Source organism: Pseudophryne corroboree, chromosome 4, assembly GCF_028390025.1.
Source record: "Pseudophryne corroboree isolate aPseCor3 chromosome 4, aPseCor3.hap2, whole genome shotgun sequence".
NCBI classification, from domain to species: domain Eukaryota; kingdom Metazoa; phylum Chordata; class Amphibia; order Anura; family Myobatrachidae; genus Pseudophryne; species Pseudophryne corroboree.
In genome coordinates this window covers 312,713,207-312,725,763 of record NC_086447.1, presented here as the reverse complement: position 1 = coordinate 312,725,763, position 12,557 = coordinate 312,713,207, and the positions used below count along the sequence as shown (strand labels likewise).

Here is a 12,557-nt window from a genome sequence, read left to right as displayed (position 1 = left end):
TGTGCATCATGCATATATAGAAATGCATCTTTTAAATGCTCTATAGGCAATAATATACTATCCTTATCTAGGATATCAATATTTCCAGTCAGGGAATCCGACCATGCCAACCCAGCACTGCACCTCCAGGCTGAGGCGATTGCTGGTCGCAGTATAACACCAGTATGTGTGTGAATACATTTTTGGATACCCTCCTGCTTTCTATCAGCAGGATCCTTAAGGGCGGCCATCTCATGAGAAGGTAGAGCCCTTGTTCTTACAAGCGTATGAGCGCCTTATCCCCCCTAGGGGGTGTTTCCCAACGCACCCTAACCTCTGGCGGGAAAGGGTATACTTTTTAAGAAATTATCAATTGTTATCAGGGGGGAAACCCACGTATCATCACACACCTCATTTTATTTTTCAGATTCAGGAAAACTACAGGTAGTTTTTCCCTCACCGAACATAATACCCCTTTTTGGTGGTACTCGTATTATCAGAAATGTATAAACATTTTCCATTGTCTCAATCATGTAACTTGTGGCCCTACTGGAAATCACGGTTGTCTCTTCACCGTCGACACAGGAGTCAGTATCCGTGTCGGCGTCTGTATCTGCCATCTGAGGTAACGGGCGCTTTAGAGCCCCTGACGGCCTATGAGACGTCTGGACAGGCACAAGCTGAGTAGCCGGCTGTCTCATGTCAACCACTGTTTTTTTTTTTTTATATAGAGCTGACACTGTCACGTAATTTTCAACAGTACATCCACTCAGGTGTCGACCCCCTAGGTGGTGACATCACTGTTACAGACACTCTGCTCCGTCTCCACATCATTTCTCCTCATACATGTCGACACAAACGTACCGACACAGCACACACACAGGGAATGCTCTGATAGAGGACAGGACCCCACTAGCCCTTTGGGGAGACAGTGGGAGAGTATGCCAGCACACACCAGAGCGCTATATATATATATACTGTATATATATATATATATATATATATATATATATATATATATATATATACACAGGGATAACCTTATACAGGTTGAGTATCCCTTATCCAAAATGCTTGGGACCAGAGGTATTTTGGATAACGGATTTTTCCGTATTTTGGAATAATTAGATACCATAATGAGATTTCATGGTGATGGGACCTAAATCTAAGCACAGAATGCATTTATGTTTCATATACACCTTATACACACAGCCTGAAGGTAATTTTTGCCAATATTTTTTATAACTTTGTGCATTAAACAAAGTGTGTGTACATACACACAATTCATTTATGTTTCATATACACCTTGTATACACAGCCTGAAGGTCATTTAATACAATATTATTAATAACTGTGTATTAAACAAAGTTTGTGTACACTGAGCTATCAAAAAACAAAGATTTCACTATCTCACTCTCACTCAAAAAAGTCCGTATTTCGGAATATTCCGTATTTCGGAATATATGGATATGGGATACTCAACCTGTATAAGTGTTTTTCCCCTTATAGCTGCTGTATGTTTTAATACTGCGCCTAATTAGTGCCCCCCTCTCTTTTTTTAACCCTTTCTGTAGTGCAGGGAAGAGCCAGGGAGCTTCCCTCCAACTGAGCTGTGAGGGAAAATGGCGCCAGTGTGCTGAGGAGATAGGCTCCGCCCCCTTTTCGGCGGCCTTATCACCCGTTTTTCTGTATATTCTGGCAGGGGTTAAATGCATCCATATAGCCCAGGAGCTATATGTGATGCATTTTTTGCCATGTAAGGTATTTTTATCGTGTTTTATTGCGTCTCAGGGCGCCCACCCCCAGCGCCCTGCACCCTCAGTGACCGGAGTATGAAGTGTGCTGAGAGCAATGGCGCACAGCTGCAGTGCTGTGCGCTACCTTATTGAAGACAGGAACGTCTTCTGCCGCCGATTTTTCCGGACCTCTTCGCTCTTCTGGCTCTGTAAGGGGGCCGGCGGCGCGGCTCCGGGACCCATCCAGGCTGAACCTGTGATCGTCCCTCTGGAGCTAATGTCCAGTAGCCAAGAAGCCCAATCCACTCTGCACGCAGGTGAGTTCGCTTCTTCTCCCCTTAGTCCCTCGATGCAGTGAGCCTGTTGCCAGCAGGTCTCACTGAAAATAACAACCCTAAACTAAAACTTTCACTAAGAAGCTCAGGAGAGCCCCTAGTGTGCACCCTTCTCGTCGGGCACAGAAATCTAACTGAGGCTTGGAGGAGGGTCATAGGGGGAGGAGCTAGTGCACACCAGCTAGTCCTAAAGCTTTCTTTAGATGTGCCCAGTCTCCTGCGGAGCCGCTATTCCCCAGCATCCACTTAGGACGTTAGAGAAATTCTGTTTTCAAATTATGTATGCGAGTACTATCTCAAAATGTAATGATTAACTGCCCTAACCAGCTGGGTTTTGTTATTACCTATTGGATACATTATTTGTTAGATGTGAGGATAACTAGAGAAAGCAAACAGCTGATTTGAATGCATAAATGCCATGGTGAAAGATGCCAGTAAAATGCATTGTGTGTGCTACTAACAAATTCTGGACAGAAAAGCTTACATTACGGACCTGTTATTAGTACTGAAACATGAGCTTAGTGTTGTAGTAGCTCCACCACATGTAATTTCTCTCTTCCCACTCACAATAAAATTACCTGCAATATTAGTTACATACTAAATCAGTAGATTCTATAATCATAATCCTTCCCCACTCCTCTGTTTAATGTGTGTAATTACTGTGATAATACTTTTGGCAATAGCATCAGGACTTTCCATTTGGGCAATTGAATTTCAATCACAAAAATGTAAATAAGGGGCAGTTGTAACAGCACAATAAACCACACAAGTAATTTTTATATAGCACAAATATAGGTTTTTGTTTTTTTAAATAAGTTTTGGAAAACATCAACCTCCTTGATACTCTTCTGCAAGAATAGCTAACAATGTACCGTGTTAAGTAATAATTCAGGTTCCAATGAGTAAATACATTAAAAAAAAAAAAAACACCCCACCACAATACTTAGTATTGTTCCAACCATAATTCCAATTCAAGAAAGTGATTTTCAAACATCACAATGAAAAATGTTGATATATCAGTGAGACCGCAATCTTCCTTTGTCTGTAGAGAAAGCAATATGACTTTATAATTTGGACAAAATGCAACACATTTTTAAAGTCACGCTACTTAATTTGTTCATGAATGACATAGGCCTCTGATTTGCACATCTATTTGATATAATCAAACAGGCATTAAACAGTTGATACATTCATTTGTCCAAATGTTTACAGAAAGAAACAAATCAGTAAGCAATTTACAAAGTCTTCTCAATTTAATATTTCCACACTTACAGAACATGAAGACCCTGCTTTCAATAATTTTATTAGATCCTATATTAGGTGTTCCATAATGGAGTCTCAAACGTCATACACTTAAAAAAAGAAAAAGCAACACAACAGCACTAGGGAGAATATTTTAAAATGTCTAGCAGACTTAAAATCTCTTCCCCAAACATTCCACATTATGTGTGATTTTATGTGCATGGTTTTCACTACAATTAGTCAACGACTGCATTGGAAATAGCAGTGTTCAGTTTATGATATATATAGATTATATTCCCTAGGAATGGCAGATTTTTTATTTTTTTTAAACATGATTAATACAATGCTAGAAACAGAATCTGCCAGACCAATAAAGAGCTAAAAAGCTTTAAACATCTATTGGCAATTCAATTAGCCGTGTAATTCAATTACCCCCGATAGTGCCCAGTGGCAGGAAATAATCCCCGATAACTGTTGGGGTTTTTTTGCGGCAGCAATTGCGATAAACACATGAATCTGGGATAAATTCCCGGATCCCTATGTTTTCATGTAAAAATGGATGTGGAAAAAAAAACCCAAAACGAACCCCCCCCCCCCCCCCCCCCCAAATGTGATAAATTGGCTATTCAAAGTGATATTTTACTGCGTTAACGGGATCATGGGTAGTTCAATCCCCCCTTAAATGCTTAGCATTTTCTCAGATTCCATACAGTAATTTTTTTTTTAGCAGGGAACAGACTTGGGGGAGGGGTATCCTATTAGCTTTGGTACTTTTTCACACAAAAATCTGACTTATCGCAATTTCTGCCCAATTGCTATTTTCGGGCTATCCAATCATAGCCCATGTTTTCCATGCAAAAAATTACCCGTTTTCTCACGGAAACACATAGGATCCATGAAAAGCTGCAGAGCTATGCGTTTCCGCGGCCGCAATTGTAGAAAAAAATGGTTACTTATCGGGGTGCTGGTATCGGGGCTAATAGGATAGCCCCGGGAAAGTCAATTAGCCACAGTAAATTACAGCAGCTAATTGGATACCGCCCAATGTCTTTTCAAGCTAACAGCCCTGACATGGCGACATTTTGAAAGAATAGCTCATGTTCTCTCATGTGTCTGGAGATGGTTTTTAAGGTCTTCTTCTGCTCCAAATCTCAAAAGGCAGTTTCTGCACTTGTGAGGCAAATCAGCAGAATGCCGAAAATCTAGGTGAGTTTTTAGATCCTCCAGCTGACCTGTTGAGTATTCACAATATTGACACAGGTAGACCCCCTCAGACGAATGCAAGTTTAAATGCTGACTATACTCCAACATACCAGAAAATCCTTTCCCGCAGTCATCACAGACATGAGGGTAAAAACGAGTGTGCTCTATTGCTACATGCCTATTCACATTAGTGTGGAGCCTGCTGCTAAAGCCACATACTTGGCAGACAAAGAAATTTTTGCATTTATCAAAGCTGATTTTGTTTAAGAGACTGAACTGTCCACGTCCTCCATTGTTATAGGCATCACTCAATTCTATTAGACGGCATGTGTGTTCATTGACTACATGACTGTGTAGATCCTCCGGATCATTGGTCTCATGTTCACAGAACTGGCATAAGTACTGTTCATCACAACTGTGCTCCTGAAAGTGAAGGTACAGTTCACTACTAGTGCAAAACTGCAAATCGCATTGCTCGCACCAGTAGAGAAAGTCATTGAAATGAGCATCTGCCACGTGCTGGCTGAGGTTCTCAAAGGAATTGGTCTTGTAGTCACAGTGCTTACAGCTCAGCTGCTCCTCCTCATGCAATTTTCCATGTTCTAGCAACAAGTCATCGCTAGAGAAACTTTGTTTACACACCTTGCAGATGTGAGACTCTGTGCACTTGTGCTTCAAAATCATATGCTGCTTTAGGTCAGAGAAGTACTTGCTGTTGTAGTCGCACTGCTCACAGCGGAACAAGCCGCTGCTGTTGGCCCTCAGTAATGGCCACTTTTGAGCTGCAGTCAGGTTGGAAGAAGGGCTGCTGTCTGGATTTTCATGTATCTGAAGTGGGATATCCTTTACTTCCTCCTCAATGACAGGTGATGGAACACATTCTGGCTCTTCAGTCTGGACTTCTACTACTGCATCTTCATGCACTGGTTGGGGAATTAACGTGGGAGACTCGCAACTCTCCCTGCTTTCTCCATTGGTACTGGGCTGTTCCTCTGGAGAGCAAACAGATAACATTTCTTATGCATATCACACAGATTTATGAAAGACAATCATTATTTAGGTCATGTTACTGCTTCTCATCCTGCTCCTACTGGGAAATCCTGTCTCCACAAACCTTACATTGTTCGTAGAGTATCATTACTAATAATTAAAAGTCTAGATTTTTCTTATATTTTTTATTTTATTTTTTGAAGAGCTTCACCATTAGTTAGAGGCTATTCCATCCATCTCTATATTTTGGGCCCTACATACTTGCCGATGTGTGCAGGTGATATGAACGATCTCGTTCAGTAATGAACGATAAATTGTTCACAACGCTCAGTGTGTATGCACCAACGATGAACAATGCGCGTCCCTGCAGTCAATCATCGTTCAAAACGAACATCGTCTACGTCACCAAGTGTGTAGGGCCCATAAGCCTTCCTTTAAGCTCTTAACTGGTGTCCCAGCTATATGAATTGTGCTCTGGAGTGACATGTTTAAACAAGAGAACAGGATCAGTCCGCACTGTAAACCGGTCTCTTCCCTGCCTGCTGCTAAACAGAGTCCTGGCGGCATGTTGCCTCAGTAAGAGAACCCACATGGTTGGGCCTAACTAACGTGGGGGAGTTTTACCAAATGTGGAAAATTCTGTTAACATTTTCTAATAAATACATAAAAAAATAAGTCTAATGTTTGTTGTACAGACACTCCCTAAACACAAGAGCGATTCTTTTTAGCCAAGTGTATCATCTGTACAAGTAAACTGTAATTTATCACAAATGAATCTTCCTTACCTATTACAGGTGTTTAATAGACAAAACAATAATACTGAATATGAGGTCTGGCATTTCATCTGATCTATCCAAAAAAACATGAAATGACTATGTAATGTGTAAACTTAATGTACATAACTTACAACCAAGGGAGCAATAGCATCACTATGTTATAGTAGGGAGACAGGGGTGGTGAAACCAATCTCATCCTAAACCTAATAGCGTTTTCTTTCTATTTAATTTTCTACTCACCTTCAGTCTCAGGAACTTTAGGATCAGCCTGAATTATAGAGCAGACGCTGTAACAGTGATCAAAAAATATTCCATTGTTTTCCACAGTTTTGACTGGGACAGCAACATCTGAGGTAAATTAGAAAGAGCTATTTTTAAAACCACTATCCATACATACACACAGGTCATTTACAATGTTTTATGGCCACACAAGTTCATGTAACCCAGACACCCACCTCACACACTGCCCGTGACTCACATACCTGGAGAAGTGACTGTGGCAGTCTGTACTGCGTAGCGGGAAGGAAAAGAGGTCTTCCTTTTCCGTTTCTTCGGATGCTCATTCATATTTCTGCAATCTGAAAACAGATTAAATTATTCAATTTGTCTGAAGACCATCAATTACAAAATAAAATGTAATGTTCTACACTGGAAGTTAGTAGAAAATAGGATTTTGGTACTTACCAGGTAAATCCTTTTCTTTGAATCCATCGGGGGCACTGGAGTACTCTTGGGATATGGACGGCTTAGCAGAAACAAAGGCACTGAATATTTAAATTTAGAACTCTCCACCCCTCCATATCCCAGAGTACCTCAGTGTACGACCTCAGTGTTTTTTACTGAGCGAACAGGAACTATAGAGCGGTTGACAATGGAGAATTCCTATAACATAACGGACAACAACAAAGTTGACACATAACGTTACTGTCAACTAAACAGTTGACACCATAACCGATAGACCTTTATAATTTGAACCAATCGGTGAAAATGTGGTACCATAAGCTCCTCTGAGCTTAATACAACCCAGGTAAAACTGCTCTGGGTGGGCGTCCAGTGCCCCCTATGGATTCAAAGAAAAGGATTTACCTGGTAAGTACCAAAATCCTATTTTCTTTTTCATCCACTAGGGGTCACTGGAGTACTCTTGGGACGTACCAAAGCTTCCCTCGTGGGCGGGAGAGCTGTTTGACACCTGTAACAGTAGGCGGCCAAAGCTAGATGCTGATGCCGCAAACGTTTCAAAACTTGTAAACGCGCACAAACGTGTGCACTGAAGACTATGTAGCCGCGTCGTAGAAGCTCCACGACCAGCTGGTCATGACATTCCCACAGAACCTGTGGGATGAGCTATTACTGACGTAGGCGACTGTAACTTAGCCTTAAGGTAAGCCTGACGTGTAGTCAGTTTTATCCAACTGGATAATGTCTGCTGAGAAACTGGCTAACCCCAGTTGGCAGCATCATAGAGAACAAACAATGTATCCGTATTACGAACTGTAGACGGTCGGGACATATAAACGCGTAATGCGCGTACCACATTCAGAATTCTAGAATGTGCTGTCAACACAGGAAACACTATTGGTTTATTGATGTGAAAAATAAGAAATCGGAATTCGTCCGAAGTTCCGCTCTGTCATGAGGAAACCCAAATACGGTGGCTTGGAATACAAGGCACCCAAATTTGAAAACAAAACCCTTGCCGAAGCTAAGGCTAGAAGAAAAAAACGTTTCCCAAGTGAGAAACTTAATCCCCATTTGTTGTAAGGGTTCAAAATATGAAAACTGTAAGAAATCTGAACCCAGCTTCAAGTCGCATGGCTCTGTAGGTGGGATAAATGGAGGCTGCACTCTGATGACACCTTGTAGAAAGGTGTGTACCGACGCAATAGAGTCAAACGTCTTTGAAAATAAATTGACAACACAGATACCTGCACCCTCAGTGTAGATAAACGCAGTTCTCCATCCCACCCCGTCTGTAAAATAACAGAATACGGGTAACTTGAAAGATGATGTCGGAAACTTCCGAGCTTCACACCAACCTATATAGGCACACCAAATTCTGTAATAATGAGCTGCCGTAACCGGCTTCCTAGCTCGTAACAAGGTTGGTATAACCGATACTGTAATGCCCTATCTCTTTTCTTAAGAGGGCGGTCTCAACCACCACCCCGTCAACCGCAGCCGCGGTACATAGGTAAATAGGGGTAAAAGAACGGTCCCTGTTGTAACAGGTTGGACGTAGTATGAGCGGGCAAGGATCGTGTGCGAGTATTCCTTGGAGATTCGAGAAGCAAGCTCTCCGAAACCCATGAGATATCACTAGTATGACTGTGACGAACTGTCTTATGATCCGTTTTAGCAACGGAGAGAGCAGCGGAAAACGGTGGACCTAGATACACGAGGCTGTACGACCACGCGAATGTGAGAGCCTCCACCGCCACTGCCCTTGTGATCTGTCGTTCTGTACACATACTGAGCGTTTGTAATTGTGGCGAGATGCCATCATGTACACCTGAAGGTAACCCCACCTGTGGACCCACATGTGAAACACCTCTGGATTTAATGCCCAGTTTTCTGGATGAAAATCCCGACGGCTAAGATCATCTGTCTAACAGATGTCCACTCCCGGAATGAACCCCGTCGACAATATCACCTTGTGGTATTCTGGGCAATTGAGGATTCGAGCTACCTCCCGCATTGCCATGCGGCTTCTCGGTCCTCCCTGGATGTTGTGTATGCAACTCCCGTTGCGTTGTCTGACTGCACTTGGACAGACTGAAAGCGAAGCATGTAGTGCATTGTAAATTGCACGGAGTTGCAGGACATTTATAGACAGCAATCTGTCGTGATCCGTTTTAGAACCCCTGTCGCTGACCTTTTTAACTACAACTCCTCAACCTCTGAGACTCTCGCCCAGAGTATAGACACCCTCGCCCCCCTGTGGGAAACGCGAGTGAAACCCGGCGAACTAAAGCGCTTCGAAAACACATCATTGTTCCTAATAGGCGAATACACCAATGTACCGCTAGTGTGCGTGGCTTTTGCACTAATTGTCTAGATGGTATAATCTGTTCTTTCTGGTGTAGTAGGTAAATCTCTTTGATTTACCGTATACTCATACCTAAGAATTGAAGTCGTTCAGACGGAATTAGATGCGATTGTTTTTGAACTTGACACTGCAACCGTGGTGTACGTTAGTAGCGCAAGTAAGAGGAACCTCTGTTGAGACAGAGTTCTTATGAGCAGATCGTCTAAGTATGGAACGATTGTCACTGCCAGGGCTCTGAGATGAGCTATCATCACCAACCTCACTTTGGTGAATACCCGAGGCGCTGACAAGAGGCCAAACGGTAGAACCTGAAACGGTTAATGGTTGTGGCGTATTGCAAAACGCAAGAACCTGTGATGCGGTGACCAAACCGGAATGGGTAAATACGCATTCTGAAGATCAAGCGCAATCATGCAATCTTGTGGCTCCAAATATGCAAATACTAACCGCAGAAATCCATTTTCTCTAACGTCCTAAGTGGATGCTGGGGACTCCGTAAGGACCATGGGGAATAGCGGCTCCGCAGGAGACTGGGCACATCTAAAGAAAGCTTTAGGACTATCTGGTGTGCACTGGCTCCTCCCCCTATGAACCTCCTCCAAGCCTCAGTTAGATCTCTGTGCCCGAACGAGAAGGGTGCACACTAGGGGCTCTCCTGAGCTTCTTAGTGAAAGTTTTAGTTTAGGTTTTGTATTTTCAGTGAGACCTGCTGGCAACAGGCTCACTGCATCGAGGGACTAAGGGGAGAAGAAGCGAACTCACCTGCGTGCAGAGTGGATTGGGCTTCTTAGGCTACTGGACATTAGCTCCAGAGGGACGATCACAGGCCCAGCCATGGATGGGTCCCAGAGCCGCGCCGCCGGCCCCCTTACAGAGCCAGTAGACAGAAGAGGTCTGGAAAATCGGCGGCAGAAGACATCCTGTCTTCACCAAGGTAGCGCACAGCACTGCAGCTGTGCGCCATTGCTCCTCAGCACACTTCACACTTCGGTCACTGAGGGTGCAGGGCGCTAGGGGGGGGCGCCCTGAGCAGCAATAAAAACACCTTGGCTGGCGAAAATACATCACATATAGCCCCCAGGGCTATATGGATGAATTTTAACCCCTGCCAGAATCCATAAAAAAGCAGGAGAAAAGTCCGCGAAAAAGGGGCGGAGCCTATCTCCTCAGCACACTGGCGCCATTTTCCCTCACAGCTCAGTTGAAGGGAAGCTCCCCTGGCTCTCCCCTGCAGTCACTACACTACAGAAAGGGTTAAAAAAAGAGAGGGGGGCACTAATTAGGCGCAGTATTAACAATACAGCAGCTATAAGGGGAAAAACACTTATATAAGGTTATCCCTATATATATATATATAGCGCTTTGGTGTGTGCTGGCAAACTCTCCCTCTGTCTCCCCAAAGGGCTAGTGGGGTCCTGTCCTCTATCAGAGCATTCCCTGTGTGTGTGCTGTATGTCGGTACGTTTGTGTCGACATGTATGAGGAGAAAAATTATGTGGAGACGGAGCAGATTGCCTGTAATAGTGATGTCACCCCCTAGGGGGTCGACACCTGAGTGGATGAACTGTTGGAAGGAATTACGTGACAGTGTCAGCTCTGTATAAAAGACAGTGGTTGACATGAGACAGCCGGCTACTCAGCTTGTGCCTGTCCAGACGTCTCATAGGCCGTCAGGGGGCTCTAAAGCGCCCGTTACCTCAGATGGCAGATATAGACGCCGACACGGATACTGACTCCAGTGTCGACGGTGAAGAGACAAATGTGACTTCCAGTAGGGCCACACGTTACATGATTGAGGCAATGAAAATAAGAATTTACTTACCGATAATTCTATTTCTCATAGTCCGTAGTGGATGCTGGGGACTCCGTAAGGACCATGGGGAATAGCGGCTCCGCAGGAGACTGGGCACATCTAAAGAAAGCTTTAGGACTATCTGGTGTGCACTGGCTCCTCCCCCTATGACCCTCCTCCAAGCCTCAGTTAGGATACTGTGCCCGGACGAGCGTACACAATAAGGAAGGATTTTGAATCCCGGGTAAGACTCATACCAGCCACACCAATCACACCGTATAACCTGTGATCTGAACCCAGTTAACAGCATGATAACAGAGGAGCCTCTGAAAGATGGCTCACAACAATAATAACCCGATTTTTGTAACAATAACTATGTACAAGTATTGCAGACAATCCGCACTTGGGATGGCGCCCAGCATCCACTACGGACTATGAGAAATAGAATTATCGGTAAGTAAATCTTATTTTCTCTAACGTCCTAAGTGGATGCTGGGGACTCCGTAAGGACCATGGGGGATTATACCAAAGCTCCCAAACGGGCGGGGAGAGTGCGGATGACTCTGCAGCACCAAATGAGAGAACTCCAGGTCCTCCTCAGCCAGGATATCAATTTTGTAGAATTTTACAAACGTATTTGCTCCTGACCAAGTAGCTGCTCGGCAAAGTTGTAAAGCAAGAGACCCCTCGGGCAGCCGCCCAAGATGAGCCCACCTTCCTTGTGGAGTGGCATTTACAGATTTTTGGCTGTGGCAGGCCTGCCATAGAAGGTGCAAGCTGAATTGTACTACAAATCCAACGAGCAATAGTCTGCTTAGAAGCAGGAGCACCCAGCTTGTTGGGTGCACACAGGATAAACAGCGAGTCAGATTTCCTGACTCCAGCCGTCCTGGAAACATATATTTTCAGGGCACTGACAACGTCTAGCAACTTGGAGGCCTCCAAGTCCCTAGTAGCCGCAGGCACCACCAATAGGTTGGTTCAGGTGAGACGCTGAAACCACCTTGGGGAGAAACTGAGGACGAGTCCTCAATTCCGCCCTGTCCGAATGGAAAATCAGATGAGGGCTTTTTCCAGGATAAAGCCGCCAATTCTGACACGCGCCTGGCCCAGGCCAGGGCCAACAGCATGACCACTTTCCATGTGAGATATTTTAACTCCACAGATTTAAGTGGTTCAAACCAATGTGACTTTTGGAACCCCAAAACTACATTGAGATCCCAAAGTGCCACTGGAGGCACAAAAGGAGGCTGTATATGCAGTACCCTTTTTACAAACGTCTGAACTTCAGGGACTGAAGCTAGTTCTTTTTGGAAGAAATTGACAGGGCCGAAATTTGAACCTTAATGGACCCCAATTTCAGGCCCATAGACACTCCTGTTTGCAGGAAATGTAGGAATCGACCCAGTTGAATTTCCTCCGTCGGGCCTTACTGGCCTCGCACCACGCAACATA

General features: G+C 44.1%; 1 protein-coding gene across 1 annotated transcript in view; it reads right to left on the bottom strand.

Annotated features, from left to right (window-relative positions):
- Window positions 1-3,281: 3,281 nt before the first annotated feature.
- ZNF639 (zinc finger protein 639) overlaps window positions 3,282-12,557 on the bottom strand; it is a 70,380-nt gene continuing 61,104 nt past the window's right edge. Inside the window, exons 3-5 of the mRNA XM_063916303.1 lie at window positions 6,744-6,839; window positions 6,502-6,609; window positions 3,282-5,487 (exon numbers count right to left, since the gene is read on the bottom strand). Coding sequence (XP_063772373.1) covers window positions 4,388-5,487; window positions 6,502-6,609; window positions 6,744-6,828 — 1,293 coding nt within the window. The 5' untranslated portion in view covers window positions 6,829-6,839 and the 3' untranslated portion in view covers window positions 3,282-4,387. The remainder of the gene's footprint in view (window positions 5,488-6,501; window positions 6,610-6,743; window positions 6,840-12,557) is intronic.